Source organism: Meriones unguiculatus, chromosome 1 (genome assembly GCF_030254825.1).
Source record: "Meriones unguiculatus strain TT.TT164.6M chromosome 1, Bangor_MerUng_6.1, whole genome shotgun sequence".
Taxonomy (NCBI): Eukaryota; Metazoa; Chordata; class Mammalia; order Rodentia; family Muridae; genus Meriones; species Meriones unguiculatus.
This window is the reverse complement of record NC_083349.1, coordinates 19,796,203-19,818,077: the sequence shown is the minus strand read 5'-3', so window position 1 is coordinate 19,818,077 and position 21,875 is coordinate 19,796,203. Positions and strand designations below refer to the sequence as shown.

At 53.3% G+C, this 21,875-nt stretch overlaps 1 protein-coding gene across 1 annotated transcript; it reads left to right on the top strand.

The window, feature by feature from the left end:
* Nucleotides 1-13,252: 13,252 nt before the first annotated feature.
* On the top strand, nucleotides 13,253-20,684 carry Th (tyrosine hydroxylase). Its single transcript, XM_021634698.2, has 13 exons — nucleotides 13,253-13,403; nucleotides 15,156-15,407; nucleotides 16,433-16,607; nucleotides 16,876-16,964; nucleotides 17,089-17,156; nucleotides 17,459-17,509; nucleotides 17,867-18,012; nucleotides 18,084-18,219; nucleotides 18,379-18,448; nucleotides 18,860-18,916; nucleotides 19,066-19,161; nucleotides 19,416-19,549; nucleotides 20,253-20,684. The coding sequence occupies exons 1-13, from the start codon at nucleotides 13,314-13,316 to the stop codon at nucleotides 20,410-20,412; spliced, it is 1,524 nt and encodes a 507-aa protein (XP_021490373.1). The 5' UTR covers nucleotides 13,253-13,313; the 3' UTR covers nucleotides 20,413-20,684.
* Nucleotides 20,685-21,875: the final 1,191 nt, after the last annotated feature.

Genomic DNA, 21,875 nt, shown 5'->3' with positions numbered 1-21,875 from the left:
GTGCTAGGACTGAGCTTCACCATAATCATAGAAATTTCTTGCGTTAGAGGTGTGTGTTAGAGCTGAACCACACCAAATAAGAAACAGGTTTTTTTTTGTTTTGTTTTGTTTTGTTTTGTTACAGTTCACAGTACCGGGGTTCATTCCAAATGGGATCAAATATCCTGCAATGAGCCCCTAGTGTCCTCATCAGGCCCGAGTGGAAGCCATGTGGGAGAATGCAATGGCCTGGACAGAGGACAGAGTCTGTCTTCCTTGTGTTTGTACCCCAGGCATCTGAGAGAGCCACTACCCCTTGCTGGGCTCCCCTTGTGTATCCCAACCACTGCCTGACAGCTCTACTCAGCCATTTGTCATGGGAGATTCTTTGATGATCACTAGCTCTCTGCATCTACTGTGAGGTCATGCCTCCCAAATAGCCCTGCTCGCCACCCTGACCTCACTGATGTGGTGGCCTGCACAGGAAAGGTCTGTCCTGCCAGGCCATCTGCAGGGTGTAAAAGAGGAATTATGTGGATGTGTTTGCAAACAGAGTGGTAAGCTCCAATGGCTTCCAGGGGACTGCCTCCCCCAGGGCCTGGCATCACCTTTCAGCTCCAAGCTTGATTTGGCAGGTCCTTGAACAAAAGCCACATAACGGAACAATAAAGAAAGGTTCACAAGCTTCCCTTCCTGACTCTACCCCAATGCCCTGAGGTCACACAAAGCCAACTGACTTCAGTATCCAAAGACTCTGGAGAAGGGTTACACAGTGGCATTCACAGGAAAAAGAGATGAAGCCTCTTTCACTTCTAGAAAACACAGAGCACCCAGCTGTTAGATTTAGGATAAGAGTTCAAAAAGAGATGGATGTATTGCTGGTAATGGTCATTAGATCAGTTATTAATGCCATGGATGGACAGAGAGGTGTCTGCATCAGAGTCAGCATCAGAGGCAGATAGTATGGTGGGGCTCTGAAGAGAGAAATCTGAGCCCATAAGTGAGAATATCCTGTGATGGTTTCTGAGGATGGGGCAGGTTCACTCAGATTTCCAGGCAGGGGGCAGGAAAGGATGGGGAGCAGAACTTGTGGCCATCAGTGCGACCTTTAATATAGACTTGATTTTGATGTGCAACCCTGGCTTGAGAGTCTGTTAGCTAGGAGCTCAGCAGTGACCTGTGAGAGCCTGGAATGTCTGTTGCAGAGATTTTGCCCTGAGCAGAGGCTGAATTCTGACATTACTTTCTTATATACCAGCTGGGGGAGGCAGAGGGTTGCAGGTCCAGAACCCGGCAGAATCAGGCGAAGAACCTTACAGTCTGGCTACACCCGTCACTTTTATTAGACATGATAATTGACCACACTGAGTGACTGTGGAAACTAGCAGCAGGTCCTCAGAATTCGCTGCCCACTGGGAAGGTATAGGGATACTGATTTATACCAGAGGTGTATCTCTGCTCCCTTGTGGGGGTCTTTTGTTTTTTTAAACAGTAAAATCCCAATCATGCAATTTTTACCAAAAAAGACTCAAGAGCCAGATACTGGGGTGAAAACTTACTAGTTCAGAGAGGCAGAGAAAGCACCCAACTGACCTTCCTAGTCAGCTGACATTCCAGAAGAAAAAGGCTGCTGCTACTCAGCTCACATCCCAGAAGAAAAAAATCCAAGAGTCCTTTCTCCTTCTCCACTTCAGCCCAATACCCCTCCTTTCTTTTTACTCCCTGTCAGCTTTTTTTTTTTTTGCTCTGCCTCTTGACCTAAGATCAACTTTATTAAATCCTGCGTACAGAAAGCTCTTGGACTAAAGGTGTTAGGGCTGGGCGAGCCACACGACAACCACCTGTTTACAATAAACAGAACGCTCTTGAATTAAAGGTGTGTGTTATAGCTGAACCGCACCAAACAAGAAACAGGTTTTTCTAGTTTACAATCTCAGAGTTCACAATGGGATCAAATATCCTGCAAAGGGGTCATCCTGGATTCAGCTTGTCAGGCAGAGTATCGGCACCTTGTTCTTATGTGTGAATGTGTGTGTTCCAAGGGGAACCTTAGGTGAAGGAGTTTAATAAGGTAGAGGCAGAATGGGTCCTTGGTGCACTGAGATTCAAATATAAAATGGCTCAGCCCAAGGGAAAAACAGAATAGCAGCCCTCCAGAGCTATGCATGCAAGATCTATGACACAGCAGTTCTCCTTCCACTCATGCCCCGAAAGGATAAAAAGTAGGTGTCAAACAGGTGTCTGCCCACAGCCAAAAAGGGGAAATCACACAAGTGCTTGGGGCAGACATGGTGAAATATTACTCAGTTTTGAAAAGGACGAGTGCCCTTGCTGACGTGAACCAACCTTGAGGCCACTACGCTGAGCAAGACAAGCCGGTCCGAAGAGGTCACACACTGTAGGATGTCACTCATGGAAAGTCCCTAGGTTTAGCTGCACAGAGAGCTAAATAAGTAGGATGGGGAACAGCTGGCTGGGAAGGGGCTGACATTCATGGGGACAAAGTTTCAGTCTGGGAAGATGGAGAGACAAATCGTTGAGATGGCTGCATGTCACTATGAGAGATCCTGCTGCTGAGCCATGTACTTGAATGTGGCTAAGACAGCAATCCGAAAACGTATTTTACCATCATCATCATTTGAACCCATCTTAGTTGTTTATTTATTTTTTCCTGTTGATGTGATAAACACCTTGACATGTGCAACTTTAGGGAGAAAGGGTTTGCTTTAGCTCACAGTTCCAATTGACAGCTCACCATTGTCATATCCAGTGAAGAGTAGAGAGAATAAATACATGCGCTTTTAATAGCTCCGCTCACCTTCTCCACTCTTGTACAGTTCAGGATTCAAACCCAGTGAATGGAGCCATCCACAGCAGGGAAAGGTCTGCTCGCCTCAATTAAGATAATCAAGATAATACCCTACAGACCTACTCTCAGGCCACCCTGATCTGGAGAATCCCTCAGTGACACTCTCTTCCCAAGTGACTCTACGTTGTGTCAAATAATACAGTTGATCCTAACCATCATCACCCCAGAATACAAAGAGCCTTTGGAGAGGAAGGAGCAGGTCTGGGTGAGAGCTGAGGCACACTGGGGCCAGTTCAGAGGTCCCAGGACCCTGAGAATCCTGTGAAAGCAGCCAGGGTGAGAAAGGGGCACAATTAGAACCATGGAAGGTACTTGCCATGCTTCAAATCCCCTGGGCCATCAAGGGAAGCTGGGCACCAGGTTCCTGGCCACCCTACCTGGCTCTGGGCAGAACGGGGCCCAAGCATAGGCTGCTTAGACATAGGCATTGGAGTCCAATTTCTCACCCTATTGTGGAGCATGGTTGGTGCAGACACTTGGGACCTCCAAAGGAGTGTCCCTGTTTCCCGGGGTGAGCCCCAGGAAGGGTGAAGCACAGAGGCCTGTTGTGAAAGGGGAAGTCCGGACCATGCTTCTGCCGTTCCTGTTTACTCCTATCTGCCCAGTGTGCCTGGCACCGGGAGACCCTGGTACGGGCAGCCTGTAACATCGGGCAGCCTGTAACATTCTCTTAGTCTTTGCTGAAAGATTAACCCAGCAAGGGGAACCCAGCCACAGCTCTTTCCTTGCCCAGCCCTCCTACTGGGTTCCCAGGCATACATCACAGCTCAGCATGCCACTTACAGAGGCCCTAGGGAGCCAGAGGAGTACCCAGAAGCTACTGGAGCCCCAGTGAACAAGATGCCTCCCCAAAGCCGTGGCCATCACACACTGTCCCCATGACATCTGCCTGCTTTAGCTGCCTGACAGATGGGATGTTCTTCCTTCCCAGAGGCCCTCCTTATCTCTCCTGGATCTTGGGGGTGCTATGGCTGCAGGCTTGGCTGTCGCCTGCTGTGATGGGCTCAGAAACATCTCTGGGACTCAGTTTTCTTGTGGCCTCTAGCTTTGGGCTGCTGATCCTCCCCTGGAAATCCCTGTGGCTGGGTGAGAGTTGGGGTCTACCAAAGAACTAGAACCCTCTTCCAAAAGGAAGACAAGCCCAAACTATAGCCCCTTCCGCTCTTGATCCTGTTATCCAGCTCTGCTGACTACCAGTCATTCTTCAGAGAGCAGTGGTGGTTGCTTTAGGTCCCCAAAGCCATGCTGGGTGAGGGTAGGGAGCACCATTAGGTTGGGCTTCAGCCATCTCCATAAGGAATGGGGGATTCATTTCCCAAAGATGACATCTGCACAGAGGAGGAGCCCTGTTCCTGAGCTACACTGTTGCCAAAATCACAAAGGCTGTCCTTCCTAGCTTACTCCAGAGAGGCATTCTGGGGAAGGGAGAGAAGACAGATGTTTTGAATGAAGGAATGAGTGAATGGATGACCTCATTCACAGTGGGATCTCAGCCATCTTCTGTCCTTTAGTTATTCATCTCCAGGTAGGACACAGAGATTGCAGCTGGCCAGACCCTGTGAGGTAGGGAAAGAGATGATTTAAAAAGCTCCCGGAGAGCACAGACCAGCTCCCGTGTTAGGCGCCTTCATCCCAACCCCAAAGTAATCGCCTGGCAAACAAGCACTGTCTAAATATCACAGTGTATGGGTCAGACGAACCGCAGCCTGGAAATGTCATCGGTGGGGGCCTCCTCAGAGCCCCTGGATCAGCGCAGGCACCTAAGCCACGTGTGCTTGCCTTCAGCCTGGCCCTAGCCCTGCAGCTGGGCTGATCCAGGAACACGAAGGGGCCTCAGGTGTGTGCCCACGGTCAGATCATGGGGTTGGGCCTCCTGTTGGAAGGATGTCGCCTGTGGTGTCAGACTGAACCAGAAGTGACTGTAGCCTGCGGAGTGACACATTTCCAGATCCTCACTGGGAACCCAGAGGTGGGGCAGCCCCAAGCAGAGAGCCTGGCTTTCCCTGGCCCTCACTGTGAGATCACTCACACTTGTTCCTTCCATTTTTCTGTCACTTCTACAAAAACTGACCACCTGTTCAAAAGGTAGTAAGAGGCTGCAGGGTGGGGACCATTGTTATCATCTGGATAGGCACTGGGGATGAGGTGGCCGAAGCAGCAGCTGTCATGGTTGTTAGGTACAAAGCGCATCTGCCCCGTAGCAGTGCTGGTGACGTTGTCCTAAACAGAAGGACTTTGGTAGGTAGAGGGATTATTATTGGGTAAATAGAGTCCTGAAGGTGGGTTTTTGTTTACCAGGAGCCTTCCTTAAACCACAAGGAACTGCCCTTAATCTGCCCCAAAGGTCAACTGTCACAGGTAAGGGCAGGCATCTAGTTCCAGGTCAATCCAGTTTACATCAGTTCAAACACCTCACCCTACTGACTGTCATAAAATCTGCTTGCTTTTCCATTCCACTACAAACTGTAGCCCTTCCCTAAGACATCAAGGCCAAGCACAATTAGAGCAGAATCTCATACAGCTTGTGGGGAGGGGGAGCTGAACGTTCAGGTGAGGGTCCCATGGCTCTCCCTACCCCCTCCTTCTACACTGGGTGGTCCACACTCAAGCCCAGATGTAGATAGAGATCTTTTGCAAGCTTAACTCAGGTGAACTCATGTAGATGGTGGGCGTTTGGCTTGAGAATAGTGCCATGTCATGGCGAGCCCACCTTGTTCTTCAAGACAGTATCTCTCACTGGCCTGGAGCTTGGCAAGTGGTCTATGGATTTTGGCTGAGTCGTAGGGATCCTCCTGTCTCTGCCTCCTCAGTGCAAGGATTACAAGCATGTACCACCATATCTTGCCTTCGTGTCTTCTAGGGATCATACTAGGCCTGCATGTGTGTGTAACAAGTACTCTGTAGACTGAGTGCCCTCTCCAGCACTACCTGTTTCTTCTTTTTGAGTCCCCACTTTAGTACTGGCCTCCAGCCTTGGTCTTCTCAGGGACACAGAGGGGGAAGGGGCCTGTGCACAGGTTAAGAGAGCAGGCACAGGTTAAGTCCTTTAGAGGGTCACATTGCAGTCACTGGGGACTCGGCTTCAAGCAAGAGTAGGATGCAGTGTCATAGAATTCCAGAGAGGTGGAGGCCATCTTGAGGTACAGCTTTCTAAAGGGGTTCAGCCTCAAGGGCGGCAGGTTTCAGAGAGAAGGTTTCAGAGGTTCACACGTTCAAACTGACTACCCCAGGGTAGCTGGTGTAAAAGACCGTGTAGATAGACAGTCTGGTACCAGCTTCTGTCTTAGTCCTTGTGCTATTGCTGTGAAGAGACGCCATGATCAAGGCAACTCTTACAAAAGCAAGCACTTAATTTGGGGCTGGCTTACAGTTTCAGAGGCTTAGCCCGTTATCATGGTGGGGAGCATGGTGGCACGCAGCAGGCTCTGGAGCAGTAGCTGAGAGCTACATCCTCATCTGAGGACTGAAAGCCAGACAGATAGAGAAAGCCTGGCATGGGCTTTTGAAACCTCAAAGCTCACTCCCAAAGACACACCTACTCCAATAAAACCACACCCAAGCTACCAAGGTCATACCTACTCCAATAAGAACCACACCTACTCCAGCAAAGCCACACCCACTCCAACAAGGCCACGCCCACCCCAAACTCCCTGGTGACTAAGCCTTCAAATACATTAGCTGCACTAGGAAGCTGCAAAGCCATGGACAGGAGACTTCTCCACCTGGAGGAGCCCACCCTAAGGACAGAGAGGTGACCGGATTAGCTCTGCTCAGTTCTGCTGACCCCAAACTCATTCAAGTCTCTGCTCTCACCCCAGCCCAGCTGTCAGCAGCCCCCACACATGAGGAAGCTTCACCTTCTCACTTAGACATCTCTGCAGTCCAGGGGCCAATGCTCCAGCGTCTGCTGCTGTCCCATCTCCCGTCCCTTCTCATAGGCATCCTCCAGGGGGGCAGGACCCTAGGAAGTTTTTCTACTGCGGCTTGGCACCTGTGAGGCAACTGAGGCCGTAAGACTGTCCCTGCCTCCTGCTTAGGCCATTAACTCTGCTGACACAGCCCAGAGCCATGGTGGAGCAGGAGCCACCTTGTAGTTGAGAAGGGAGGAAAACATAGCCCCCAGCCACCACACACCACAAGAAAGATCACCCCCATTCAGAGGGAGAAACACAGCCCCTCCCTGCCACAGGGTGGGAGGGAGACAATCACCCACAGGCTCCAGCGCTTTTGTGGAAGCTGGGGTGGGCAGGCAGCCGTCTTGCAATTAGACATGATTGCTGTCACAGCACCACCGTGGTCTTTGTGAGTGACTAATGGGAACTGAATGTCACTCTTATTGCTTTTACTGGCTAATTTGTCAGACTGTCAAGTACTCCGGGAGGAGGCTTGGAGGGTGTTACGTGACTCACTGGTGTGGAGGTTGGGGGAGGGGTCAAGGGCCTCACAGAGGGACAGGAGGGAACCAGGAGCACCTGGCAGGACTAGGGGTCTGAGCCATGACATTTTCTGAAAGTCTGAGGAGTGTGGGAGCCGAGGTCACCCTAACCTGTCACATATCCGGGGCTGGTGGGTCCCTCCAGGCCCTACTGTATAAACATATGCTTACACGGAGGCTTAGGGATATAGAACACACACAGGCCTGCCTGCATGTGCACATAGGCACATCGGCATGTGCACAAGGTATATACATGAACACGTTCACCCACGCTCACATGTAGCATATTGCATGCAGACCAAATGCAGTGAGATATAGCTCATGGGTCCCTGGCCTGGACACACACACAGGCACTAGTAACTTTGGTATCTGATACCTCCTTATCAAAGAGCCTCAGGATTGGTGCTTAGGTTGCCAGCTGACATAGGGCAGCTGTGAACCTCTGCTAATGTGAGGCTAGTGCTGGGCTCTTCAGAGAAGGCCTGGTTCTGATGCTGACTTCCTGTTGGCTAGGACTAACAGATGGACACTTGTCTCCATAACCTGTCGTCTCTGTCCATCTCTCTCCCGCCCTGCCTTAGTGGCACTTCGGCTATTGGTCCTCTCACCTGGAAGAACCACCCTGACCTAGACCCCTTGGCCTTTGGAAAGGCTACAGTCATGTGACTCAAAGCCACCTCCCAATGGCAGCTCACGGAAAGGCCTCTGTCTCTCAGCAGATGCAGGAAGGACCAGAAATCCTGCCAGCTGCCATGGGTTGCTCCCAGGAATCCTCTGTGAAGATAGGGAAACTGAGTCCTAAGGTATGAGGGCTCTCTAGGAGTGAAGCAGTTCCCTCATGATCGGGAAGAGAAGTAGTGTTGGTCTTACTAGCCAAAGATGAAAGTGGCTTAGAGAAACCAGAAAGGTGGGCTGCCTGAAGGATACTCTGGCCTGCTAGAGGGGGAGGGACTAGGGTGGTGGAAGCAGACAGGTGGGGGCTCCTTGAGGAGAGGCTTTGGGGCCCTGAGCCAGAGTTGAAACATGGAGGGTGATCTAGCAGCTCTTGCCTCTGGTCAGACTTCCAACTGCCCAATTATCCCTAAGTGCCTCCTATCGACCGCAGCCCGTGCTGTCCAGCGCATATTCCGTGCCTCCAGCCCCAAGGCTGCTGTTCCATCCGATGGCCTTGTTAGGGCTAATTGCTCTGGCATTTGGTTCTGATGAGGACAAGAATGGCAGGATCCTGCCTGATGTCAGGGAGCTTCATTCTTTTTCCAGCCGGGTAGGTGAGTGGTGACAAGACACCCCTCTTCAGACCTCCACAGATGGCCCTGCAGCCTCAAGACCACAAAGCCCAGGCTAAGTATCAGGTCTCCGCTTCACAGCCCATTCCAATCTCCTGGGTGGCAGGGAAGTGCAACCTCACTTTGCCTTGTGTCCAGGGCTTACTCTGCACAGCGTCCAGGCAGCCCACCACGATGCCCTGAGCAACAGAAATCTCAGAGAGGGTCCTTTTCAGGGCATGTCAGTTAGTGAGTCCATGGACCTGCATCTCTGTGAGAAAGAACATTGGCCCTAGAGCTAATCTGGTGACAGGTTCCTAGAGACCCTGGCATCCTGTGTTTCTACAGAATAATTTGGGTAGACTTGTCAAAGTGGGTGGGGTATATGTTTGTTTGTTTGTGTGTGTCTATGTATAGCATGTATGTGGACACATGAACATACTATACATGTGTGCTTGTTTGTATGTGTGCACCTGGGTGTGCCTGTCTCTCTGTACATGTGTATATCTATGTACATGTGTGCATGTGGCTGTATATGTGTATAGGTGCCTGTCTCTCTGCATCTAAGTGTGTTTGTGTCTCTGTGTCTTTGTGTATAAGCACTGTGATCACCTATCTATTTGTGCATGCATACAGGTTTGTGTGCATGAATGTGTGCCTATGTGTCTCTATGCATATACCTGTGTGTATAAATATTTGTGTGTGTCCATCTCTCTCTCTCTCAATGTGTATCTGTATGTGGCCATATATGTACATGCATGTTTTTATACATTATATATCCCTAAGTATGTTTTCACATAGATATGTATGTGTTAATGTGTGTCTCTGTGTAAACATGCATACTTCTGTGTGTCTGTGGTAAACATTTGTGCATATTCATATGTGTCTGTGTGAACATCTGTGTATATGTCTGCATGTGGTCATATATACATGCCCATCTCATTTCTGTCCACATGTGGATACCTACACATGCTCATTTCATATGTGCACACATGTGTAGGCTTAGAATTTTCACCACTTCCACTTGAAAACACGTGAACATTTACGTGTGTTCACCACCTGTGTGCCCACATGTGAGTACCTGTGTGTTCTTATCTTGTGCATGCTCACATGTGTGAGCTCATTTGGTGTGTCTCCACATGTGGACATATGGGTGTGTTTGGCTCGTGTATGTCCACATGTGTATATCCCTGTGTTCTCACCTTGTGTGTGGCTGTGTGTGCATACCTGTGTGTTCTTATCACATGTGTGTTCATGAGGCTTGGCGTGAGTGCACATTTGTCCAGGCTCTTGAAGAAGGCCACGGTGCTGGCTGGAGATGGCCTTTGAGCCTGGATTGTGGGGGCGTGTGTTTCCATAGTGCCCAAAGGGGCGGATCTGGAGTGGTTGGTGTGGCTGGGTCAGCTCCAGGACCAGGGGTCAGGACCCCCCCACCAGTCCTTGGTGTCCTGGGCAGGGAGGCCCACTTCAGCAGTGGACAGGAGGAGGCGGCAGTCTTCACACCAGGGTGGGATCCAGCCGCGCCAGTGTCGGGGAGGTGGTGTGCTGTCATTATGGACAATTAAGCATCGTGCTGAAAGGAGCTGTGGAAAGAGAAAGGAAGGCCCTGTGTGTTGCCGGGCTCCGCAGGCCTAATCGCTGTGGTGGCAGAGGAGGGTAATTATTCAGGATGACTGTGAATGGCAAGTGTTGCAGGGGTGCACAGGGCTCAGGAAGGAGGGAGGGCTGACTATGCCCCCAGCACCCGTCAGAGCCCAGAGCAGGCAGAGGCTTGCTCGACCTGCACGTCAGCCGGTCTCCTTTCCTGCTAGGGGTGGCTTCCTGACCACTCCACAGCCCTATGGGCTTCTAGGCTGTGTGCTGTCCGGGGAGTCCTCAAAGCCTCACCTCAACCAACTAGAAGCCTCTTCCCAACCCTGCCCTGACCTCAAGTGTCTGCCTCCTCCAAGTGAGGTTTGGCGGCAGCTGACGCTCAGCCTGTGCCCCACCCCTGCTATCTTCTTTGAAGACTGAAGTGTGGGAAACTGGAGATCAGGGCTAGAGACTGACTGTGTCATTCAGAGAGATTCTGCCCTTCTGGGTCTCAGATCTCCCTTCTGTAGAATGGGTTTGTCTGAAAGCGGAGAGGCAGGCACGCCTCTGCAGGCCCCAGCATGAGTCATCATGGCGGAGGGTCCCATCCTGACATGTGTTTAAGCAGCCTGCTTGGCTTTTGGTGAGCTATATGAGGAGATGGGGCCTCTACCATGGAGCAGGGCAGAAGCCCAGGAGCCTGGCCAAAGGTAGACTTGAGGAGCTGCTTGAAGTCCTTCCCATCAAACTGGGGATGGGACAGGGCTCAAGTGTTTAGGCAGATGGCTTAGATCTGGGCACAGTCTGGTCAACCAGTACTTTGTAGAGCGGGGGGACAGGTTGTAGGTATCTCACAGAGAGTGAACAGCAGCCTGGGTGTGCTACCAGGCTGGCCATGAAGAGGCAAGAGTCTGGGGAAGCAGTTACCTCCCAGGAGAGTCCAAAGGCATCGTGTTCTCCAGTTCAGGTCAGGAGATCCTTGGGTGAGTCCAGACACAGACAAGGTCTGGAGAGCACACATTCCTCCACCCCCACCTAGCTTCTCTGCGAGCACCTCCAGCCAAGGCAAGAAAGCGAATTAAAAAGCAATATTTGTGTCAGTGTAAGACATTTGCTGAAAGGTTAAATCCACATCTGTGGTGCTGCGCAGCAGCCCCCTATGCAGTATTGGTTGGATACGGCCCCCTCCTACCCTGTGCCACCTGAGCAAACTCCAGCCTGGGTCGGGTGGAAGCGGCCTGGGCTTGCCTCACCCAGGAATCCCCAGCACCTTCCAAAGGAGGGTCCTAAGGAGTGGCCTGCGGACCTGGGGACTGGGCATGGAGGCCCTTTGGGTTTGAGCAACGGCTCCCAGTCCTCGGGATGGAAGACTGAGGCACAGCCACCTTGGGACCCTTCTCTAGGCTGTTGAGAGCACTCGGGGTGGAATCCTAGGACACAGGGCAGGCCAAGGCTGAGATGGGCATGTAGCGACAGAGCTACGCCAGCGGATATTGCTGAGCCAGGAAGAGTTCAGAGAGGGGCATGGATCACGGTAGGGGGCAGTTCGTGGCAAAAGAAAGTAGGCATTGCGGAGTAAATGGTTGCTGAGCTGGGGTTTATGGGATTCACAGGAGCCTGCTCAGAGAGGGTAGATGAGAGATGGAGTGTCAATCTGGGTATCACAGGGCTCCAGACTCCCCTGGAACAGGAACTGTGGGGGCCAGAAGGCCAGCAGGGGAGGCTGGGAAGATTTCCTTTTGCCCCGACTCTGGCGTTTATCCTGCTTCCAGAGGGCAATGGGAGCCAGTGAGGGCTGTAGAGCAAGGCAATGATGTGGCAGGTGTTTGGGGGAAGGTCTCGGGTCCTGCAGTGAAAGAGAGAGCTGGGAAGGGAAAGGGCTGGTTGTGGTGAGTGCAGCAGGCAGTTCCTGAGAGTCTGAGTGCTGTCTAGGAGGTGGAGTGAGGCTGCACAGTGATCAGCCAGACGGGGAACTAAGCGGAGCTTGGGGGGTCCAGGGAGTTTGGCTCTTGCTAATATCTAGTGTGCTGGGTCCTCGGAACCCCGGAGTGACCATTTTCAGGGTGAGCCCTGTCCTTTTGGCACTTCTGCTGACCCCAATATCCAGAGGGATCAGGGAGGCACTCTTCTTCAAATCCCTTAGTGAGAGGACACCTTTCCCAGAAGGGCTTGGGCAGTTGTCCTGAGCCATTACCTGAAGGAAGAAAATGACTCCAGGGAGATGGGGTGGGCCCCCTCCCTCGTTTTCTTGGAGATCCTGTTTCCTTGGCTGAAGAAGCTGTGGTGGGTCTTTGTGTAGGTGGGGGTCGCAGTAACTGCAAAACAAAAGTTCACTGATGTGAAAACTTGGGGTGCCATGGGAGAGATGACCACTGAATGTGGTCTTCCATGGGGACCAGCTGAGAATAGGGCTGCTGCTAGCTTGAGACTGGGGAGCTTATGACACTGGTAACTTAAGGAGAGGTCTGCTCCCACAGAAGGTGAGGTCAGAGGGCCCTAGGGAGATCCCAGGGTCTAGGGCTGGCACCTTCTTCTGGGCTGTGTCTTCAAGGAGAAGATAATCAGGGGGATAGGAGCCCTGCAAAAGTGGGCCAGTCTTGGAAACACTATAGAGGAATAGCCTTCTGGAACATTCTGTGTCTCACAGGACCTGCCCGAGGATCCAGCCCCAGTGCCAGCACGTACAAAAGTAGGGTAGTGTGTAGATGCTACACTTTGTTACATGAGCTGGGGGAACATGTCCCACGGTCTGGAGGGGACTTGAAGGTACCCAAAAAGCAAGTGAGGGGCTTCTGGATTTATTTGCCTCCAGGGGCTATAGTTTTCCTGACATGAGCCCTTGGGAATCTGTCACGGGCCCTTGAGCCTTGGTTCGGTTAGAGGGCTCTAGCTGTCTCCCGTCCCACAAAGTACCAGGCAGCCCCTGCCTTCATGCCGTGCCTCGGGCTGAGGGTGATTCAGAAGCAGGTGCCTGTGACAGTAGATGCAATTAGATCTAATGGGACGGAGGCCTTTCTCGTAGCCCTCGCTCTGTGCCCACCCCCGCCTCCCTCAGGCGCAGCAGGCGGGGAGAGGATGCGCAGGAGGTAGGAGGTGGGGGACCCAGAGGGGCTTTGACGTCAGCCTGGCCTTTAAGAGGCCGCCTGCCTGGCAAGGGCTGTGGAGACAGAACTCGGGACCACCAGGCTGCACTATGCCGACCCCCAGCGCCTCCTCTCCCCAGCCCAAGGGCTTCAGAAGGGCCGTCTCAGAGCAGGATGCCAAGCAGGCTGAGGCCGTCATGGTGAGAAAGGCATGCTATCTGCAACCTGTAGATGGAGGGGTACCCCAGGCTGGGAGTCTACCCAGCGTCTGGTACCCAGGGTTGGAGCGGGTCTTTGTCCTACCCTGTGCCAGGGTTAGTTTGGGTCCTAGCCCTGTTAGATAATCCTGTGCTTGGGTAAGTGCCCCTGTTGTGTCCTGCTGGACTCCCAGAGACAGTCAGTGCCTCCACCACCCCCGCCGCAGGGCCAGCCTTCCTGGGGCTTCTGTGGGTCCTATTTCACGAAGGAGGGGGAAATCTCCCCTGGGTGGTCTTGGAAGAGAGTCCCATGATCCAAGTTCCCCGGTAGATCCCCACTTCTCTACCCTCTTTGGGTTCTCTAGGCTTGCCTGTCACGGGGTGTGGGGTTTACACAATGCGCGCTTGAGGGGAAAGCTGGTCAGCAAATGGCTGGGCTTCCTGCTGCTGTCCTATGCAAACAGAGCATGGGCCCAGGTTCTGCTGTGCCAGAAGAGGTCTCTGACTCGGGGGCAATTCCTGCGCCTCCTTTCACCCTTTCCACCTTCCACTGCCCTGTTTCTGTGTTAGCTGAGAGCAGGGCTGAGGTAGCCTCCCGGATCAAGGGGAGGTGCTGCCAAGACACCAAACACTCCTTTTTAAAGTCAGACTGGACAAGGGGCTCCCGGATCATGGGAAGGGCTTTCGGGTTATCCCTGGGACCCCATCTAAGCACTGTCCTGGGCTGACAGAGTCCTTAATGAGACCACTGTGACCTTTAGACATTTAATTTTCAGGTACTTCTCCAGAGACAGCTGTGGGGTCAGAAGTGCCCCTTTCCCTCTTCTCAGCGGCATGGCGCCCCCCTCAGCCTCGCTGGGAGGGAACCACCCAGTCGCATGTTCTTCCCAGGCAGCCTGTAGCTCTGGCTGCATTCACAGGGTTCTGCTGGAAGTCTGGAGGGGGGCTCCAGAGGGGATGCTTATCCCCACGACGATGACATTCCCAAAGCTCAGGGTGGTTTATTCTTTCAACCAAGGGACCCAGAACTCTCAGCTCCCAGCTAAGAGTTCAGGCCCCTCCTCACTCAGGTCCAGCTAGTTCTGGGTGATGCGGGATTGGGCACACTGGCTCACGGCTGTGGCAGATACACAGCCAACAGAGGCCATCCAGAGGTAGCCCATAGTCAGACAGCTGAGGTGAAGGTAGCCAGGAGGGGGTTGGGGGGGGCAGAGGATGGCAGAAAAGGGACAGGGTGGCTGGAGGCATTGATTGGGGCTATTCCCAGGCTAAAAGGACAGCGTGCATAGGGCACCTGGCTAAGATCCACTGATTCCAGCGATAGTGTGGACAAGGGGCTCAGCCCCATGTACCTCTGAGAGAATCAGGAGGGGAAGGTTGCTTGTTTCAGCTGCAGACAGTCCTCCCTACCGGAATGGACCACCCAAGCTATCCACTACCCTTGATGCCTAAGGCTTGGTGCTCTGTCTCCTCCAGGCCCTGGGTGCTGCCCGTAGAAACCAGGAAAAACAGGCCAAGTCACAGTCCTTTATCACTAATTCAGTTAGGTCTAGGCCTGGGAGGCAGGTGGCAGGGCACCTCTACCTTGGAATATGGTAGCCAGGAGCCCTTGCCCTTTAGTTCTAGCTGCCCGCCACGCCCTGTCAGAACACTGACTAGTATGCTCTGTCCTCCACTCCCGCATGCTATCCAGTGGTTTGACCAGGACCCTGGAGGCAGGATCAGCATGGAGACACATATATATCTGACTCTCAGTCCCCAAGGTTCATCGGGCGGCGGCAGAGTCTCATTGAGGACGCCCGGAAGGAACGGGAGGCAGCGGCAGCGGCGGCAGCGGCTGCAGCAGCAGCAGCAGCAGCAGCAGCAGCAGTAGCCTCCTCGGAACCTGGGAACCCACTGGAGGCTGTGGTGTTTGAGGAGAGGGACGGGAAGGCTGTTCTCAACCTGCTCTTCTCCCTGAGGGGTACAAAACCCTCCTCACTGTCCCGGGCTGTGAAAGTGTTTGAGGTGAGGCCTGTGGGCTGGCTTGGTATGCCAGGGCAAGCATGCATAAGATATTGTAAGAATAGCTGTGTCCCTCTCCAGGGTAGAAACCAGGGCAGAAACATGGCTGCTCAGGCAAACAGGGCTAGATCTCAGGAACTACCCTTCAGCTTCTCCATCTAACCTCAGCTCCCTGACACCCACTGTCACACACACACACACACACACACACACACACACACACACACACACACACACAGAGAGAGAGAGAGAGAGAGAGAGAGAGAGAGAGAGAGAGAGAGTTCTCCCTACTTGCCTACCCAAGGATCTATGAAGCAGCTGATCGCATTATTGCATTGGCTAATGACCTGCCCCCCAGAAAAATTCTCAAATGACATTAAAGCCAGAACCCTTGTGAGCTCCCAGAGTTGACTGCATGACCTAAGTGTTTTGTTGCTGGGCAACCGAAGGTGGAGATAAAGCTGACCTTTGCCTACCAGTTCTGGGTACCCTCTTCATTCTGTCAGGGCCTGAGCCTTGTATCGTTGATATGGTGGAATGGGGTCCAAGCCCTTGGGTGTGACTGGTAATCTGAATGAGACCATTAGGGGGTGGGACCTTCCGTCAGCAGGGAAATCGGGCTGTGTGGTTTGACCTCCAGACAGGCAGGACTGTCCAGAAAAGGGGCCAAAGGCACATTGTTAGATGGATACATGAGACAAAACCCAATCTATTGGTGACACCTACTGGTGTCATCTATTGGTGACAGCTTTCAAAATTCATAGGCAGTGACAAAATACTGACCCGGCCTACCTCCCCCATCTCCCTCTTTCCCATTTTTCTGTCTCTTCATCTCTCTCTTCCCTTCTCCAAATCTACTCCACTCCTCTCCCTTGCTCCCTCCCCAACTGTCTCTCTCAATCTCCCTCTGTCGCTCCCTTCCCTCTCTCCCTTTCGCTCTTCCTCTCTCCGTCTGTCTTCATTGATCTCCACTGCTCCCTCTCCATCTGTCTCTCTCCTTCTCTCTCATCCTGTTTTTGCTCCCAAAGACATTTGAAGCCAAAATCCACCACTTAGAGACCCGGCCGGCCCAGAGGCCAGTGGCGGGGAGCCCCCAGCTGGAGTACTTCGTGCGCTTCGAGGTGCCCAGTGCAGACCTGGCTGCCCTCCTCAGCTCTGTGCGCCGGGTGTCCGATGACGTCCGCAGTGCCAGAGAGGACAAGGGTGAGGATGGGTTTCTGTCCCTGAGTGTCACCAAATAATCTTGAGGCCTGGGGGTTGGGAGGCAGAGTATCCTGCCAAGGGAGACCCTGAGGTGGTCCATAGAGCTGGTCTCCCTTTATCCTGGCTTCACCCTCCTCTTGGTTCTTTGCACACATTCCAGCAACCTCTGCCCTCTAGGAAGTCCCTAGGGGAGGCTGGACCGGGATTGCCAGAGCTTACCATGGGTCCATGCTCACCTTTGCCCGTTTTGCCTCTGTTGCTTGTGAAGTTCCCTGGTTCCCAAGGAAGGTGTCAGAATTGGACAAGTGTCACCACCTGGTCACCAAGTTTGACCCTGACCTGGACCTGGACCATCCGGTGAGCCCGCTGTTCTGACTGTGTCCCATAGCTGAGGCCTTGGGGGAGGGGACGAGGGACTGACCCTGGCCTGTGGGTCAGGGAGAGCCCAGCTGCCTCCTGATGTGTGTCCCTCGGCCATCAGGGCTTCTCTGACCAGGTGTACCGCCAGCGCCGAAAGCTGATTGCAGAGATTGCCTTCCAGTACAAGCAGTAAGGAGCCTGAGTGGGGGACCACGTCCCCAGCCTGTGTGTGTGTGGGGAGGTGATTGGCCACACAGCTTGGAATGTCAGCTGGTCTGTTTATGCTGTGGTGCACTGTGCTGGGCACAGCTAAGGAGACTGGGGCACAGAGATGCTAAGCAGGTCCTTGGGGTCAGTGTACCCCACCTTGTGTGTGCCGTACTCCAAAGGCCTCTGAACAGATGATGTTGCTTTAGGAGAAGTGTCTCACCCCATCTTTCCTACTCTCTGAGATGAAGGGGGGCTCTACTGACCACAAATCCCCTCCACAGAGGTGAACCAATTCCTCATGTGGAATACACTGCCGAGGAAATTGCTACCTGGTAAGATCCCCACCGGCAGATGGCTGGGGCAGGGCGGGGCTGGGCATGAGAAAGGCCCCGGGGACAGCTCCCAGAATCCCTGTCTATGACAGCCACCTCTGAGAACTTTGGTACAACAGGAGAGACTAAGGCCAGTTAGAGGAGGGGCTTCTAGTGGACCGGAATACCAGGTCATCAGAAAATGTCCCTGGTGGCCCGTTCCTAACCTCTGGGTTCTCTCCATTGATGGAAGCCTGCAATTCAGGAGGATGATAAAACATCATCCATGGGGGGTGGGGGTGGGAGGGTGAGCAGGTAGGGTGGTCCTGGGGAGACCCCCCGAAGCTGGCAGTTCCCTGAACCCCCTGTGGCCTGCAGGAAGGAGGTCTATGCCACGCTGAAGGGCCTCTATGCTACCCACGCCTGCCGGGAGCACCTGGAGGCTTTCCAGCTCCTGGAACGCTACTGCGGCTACCGAGAGGACAGCATCCCACAGCTGGAGGACGTGTCCCGCTTCCTGAAGGGTGCGGATGCAGAGGAAATAGGACAGGGAGGGGCATTCCCTCTGCCTTCCCTGATGTGTGGTCCCTTGCAGAGCGGACTGGCTTCCAGCTGCGACCCGTCGCCGGCCTGCTGTCCGCCCGCGATTTTCTGGCCAGCTTGGCCTTCCGTGTGTTCCAGTGCACACAGTACATCCGCCATGCCTCCTCACCCATGCACTCGCCTGAGCCGTGAGTATGCCACCTGGGGCGGGGGAGTCGGCGGAACGTGTGGCCCAGTGATATCTGTGCTCAATGATAACAGAGGTGTGGAGGGGCTAAAGGCTCCTTGTCCCTGGGTGGGGGCAGAGAGCCTGCCCGTTCCACCTTCCTTCTCTCCTGGCCTCACAGGGACTGCTGCCATGAGCTGTTGGGACATGTACCCATGTTGGCTGACCGCACATTTGCCCAGTTCTCCCAGGTACGTCTAGGGCCTCAGGGCAGAAACGGGGGAGGTGGGGGTTGGCTGAGACAGAGACTCACAAGTTTCACTTGGTGCGGCTCTCCCCCGGGCTAGACAGTGTGCCCTTAAGGGTTCATGGGACTTCCAGGTAATGAAACGCTGAAGTAGGAACAGTTTCCCCAACAGGAAAGGTCTGGCTGGGACTCCAAGTCCCAGGGGAGAGGGATTTCTATGTTTTGTGCTGCCATCTCCTGGTACTTCTGGGAACTGCAGGTCCTGGGCTCTTGGCCGCCTTGGAGGGTCCATGACATGCATAGTTTGCACAAACTCCTAGAGAGGTCTTCTAGTCACCTAGTGGATACCCAGTGCCCTTTCCACAAGCACAATGCCAGAGTCTTTTCTTACTTCAGCATACTTATCTATTCACAGGACATTGGACTTGCCTCTCTGGGGGCCTCAGATGAAGAAATTGAGAAACTATCCACGGTTGGTTTTCAGGGCCCTGGGGGACAGGGGGGAGACCTTTTTTCTGTCCCCAAGAGCAGCCTTGCCTGTTGTTGGTGATGAGCCGTTACGCACAGAGGGGATGTGCTTGGTAGCAGGTGTTTTTAGGTGATTCTGATGACTTGTGACAGGTGTACTGGTTCACTGTGGAGTTTGGGCTGTGTAAACAGAACGGGGAGCTGAAGGCCTATGGTGCAGGGCTGCTGTCCTCCTATGGAGAGCTCCTGGTGAGATTACCCCACTCCCATCCCCCAGAAAAGGAGATCAGGGCTGGGAGGTCAGGATGTGGGGGGCCCTGCTCCCATCAGAAGGGTTCTTGGCCCGTGTCTGAGATTCAGGCTATTTTAGAGAATGTGTGTCCCTGCCCAGACCCCACTGTCCACTGGCCCAGAACCCTTGTGGAGGAGGGAGGCCCACACCCACAGCACTCAGTTGCCTTGAGCCCTTGGGTGTGATGCTTGTGGTCTCTCTCTCTCTCTAGCACTCTCTGTCAGAGGAGCCCGAAGTCCGGGCTTTTGACCCAGACACTGCAGCTGTACAGCCCTACCAAGATCAGACCTACCAGCCGGTGTACTTCGTGTCTGAGAGCTTCAGTGATGCCAAGGACAAGCTCAGGTGGGTGAGGCCTTCAGGACTGAGCCCAGCATGCCTCACGTGTGCAAGCCAGGCCTTGTCTCCTCTTGAGAGAGCATTTTGAACCCTCAGCAACCCCCATGGAATAAGAGTACACGCTCCAAAAAGGAGCCCTGAGAGCCAGAGGAGAGGGAGGCTAGCAGCAGAACAAGGTCAAAGTCAGGTCCAGGCCAGCCTTCTGGCCTCAGCAGAGCCCAATTCTCTCATTTTCTCAGCATAGGCCCAAGTGAGATGGGGTCAGATAAGGGGGAACAAGAGGCGCAGTGGTAGCTAGGAGCTGCCATAGGGGCAGAGATTATAGAGGGAGTAAACAGTCCAAATTAATTACGCAGGGATCTGGAGAGGAGAGAAGAGACTGACTGGTAGGCTACACCTGCCGTGGCTACCCCAGTCTAGGGACTCTCTAGGGCACACTGTCAAGGAAGGCTTCCTGAAGGAAGAGGCCCAGATGAGAAATGGAATGCTCTGCAGAGGCCTGCCTGCAAGATGTGCTGGGGCCTTTGCCTTTATCATGGCCTCTGCAGAGGCTTTAGTCTCCTGGGTGTCTAGAATAGGCTTTGGGGTTTCGGGGAACTCAGAAAAGCCATCGCAGATCCTATCCTGAGCCACCTGACTCAAGCCTGCCTTCTCATCCCCACATCTAATTTCCTGTGGTTGAAGGATTCATGCTGGCTTTTCTCCCCAGGAACTATGCCTCTCGTATCCAGCGCCCATTCTCCGTGAAGTTTGACCCCTACACGCTGGCCATTGACGTACTGGACAGTCCTCACACCATCCGGCGCTCCTTGGAGGGGGTCCAGGATGAGCTGCACACCCTGGCCCATGCGCTCAGTGCCATTAGCTAAATGCAGAGTGTGCCAGCCACAGGGGCCAGGGGCCATCCCCAAAGTCTCCGCCCCCTACTCCAATCTTCCCTGGCCCAGAGGCTTTCCCCTGGGTGTGGCCGGGCCATGGGTACTCCCAGAATCTGCTTGTGCCCTCTGACGTGCTTCCCATGGACAACCCCCTGCTTCTCAACCCTGTGTCTTACTACTGCATGCACTCCAGGGCGGTCCTGCTTTGCCCCCTGCCCTTCACGCTGTAGACCTCCCTGAGCATTATCTCAATAAAGGAAGGAAAGGTCTCCCGGAGTGCCCCTGGCCTCTTTGTCATCACAAAGATAGTAGCTGCTCTGGCTTCACTTGGACATTTAGAGGATTTCTTCCCCCCTTCCCCCCCACTTCTCCCTTCCAATTCAGCCTTCTGAACGATCCAGACCAGACAGAAGGTTCTGCTGTCATCTCCCTGTCAATTCTGAGCTCTCAAATAATACTGGAGGGGGGAGAGAGTGTTGGACAAAACCCCAGATGAGCCCCAGAAGCATGGGGTAAAACAAAAAGGTATAGTCCAGGGCAGTGGGGGTGACAGTCAGAGCTGTGCTGACTAGAGTATGGCCTCTGACAAGGCTTGAGGTCCAGGCCCTCTTCCTGTGTCCAGGAGTCTTAGGCACCAAGGAAATAGGCAGAGGGATGAAGGAGGCAGGCCAGACACAGCAACAGTGGTGCCCCCTCCACATCATACTTAATGAGTCCCAGGGGGAGGCATATGCCCCAGTGGAACTCTGTGAGATGTCTTATGCCTTGAAATTTGCCAAGGAAGATCTTTAACTTAAGTGAGACCCTGGGAAACACCATAGATTCTAGTGAGACCCTGGGAAGATCGTAGGTTTCATTGAAACCCGGAGAAAACCTTACTTTGTTATAGTAGGGAAGGTGTTAGGCCTCAGTGAGATCCTACGGGAGGCTTTTGTGCCATTGAGACCCTGTCAAGGTCTTAGTTTCCAGTGAGGTCCGCAGTCAAGCCATAATCCATAGTGAGATCCTGTAGAAGGAAGGCCTTTCGCCTTCTTGAAGACCCAGGGCAAGATTGTAGGCCAGAGTAGTATCTTAGGGAGAAGGCCTTAAGTCCCAGTGAGACATCTGGAAGGCCTTCAGCCTTAGTGAGAGCCTTAGAAGATCTTAGGCTACAGTGAGATCCTGAGAAAGGCATTTTGGCTTATGTCAGACCCCAGTGAGATCTTACGTGAAGGTTCAGTGAGAACCTAGGAAAGTCTTAACACAGAGAGAAGATCTTTGGCCTTAGTGAGACCATGGAAGAAGACTTTAGGCCTCTGGAAAACTCTGGAAAGCCTTATTCCCAGTGAGACCCTGAGGAAAGCCTTAGGCTCCAATGACACCTAGAGAAGGACAGGCTCCACTGAGACTCTAAGAAAAGTCTTTGTCCCACTGAGAATGTAGGATGGTCTGAGGCCCTTATTAAGCCCTGGAGA

Excerpts from the sequence above, each read along its gene's own strand:
- Th (XM_021634698.2), top strand. The coding sequence starts at position 13,314 with ATGCCGACCCCCAGCGCCTCCTCTCCCCAGCCCAAGGGCTTCAGAAGG. Across the intron at positions 17,157-17,458 it reads ATTGCCTTCCAGTACAAGCA|AGGTGAACCAATTCCTCATG; the intron begins GTAAGGAGCCTG and ends TCCCCTCCACAG. Across the intron at positions 18,449-18,859 it reads CATTTGCCCAGTTCTCCCAG|GACATTGGACTTGCCTCTCT; the intron begins GTACGTCTAGGG and ends ATCTATTCACAG.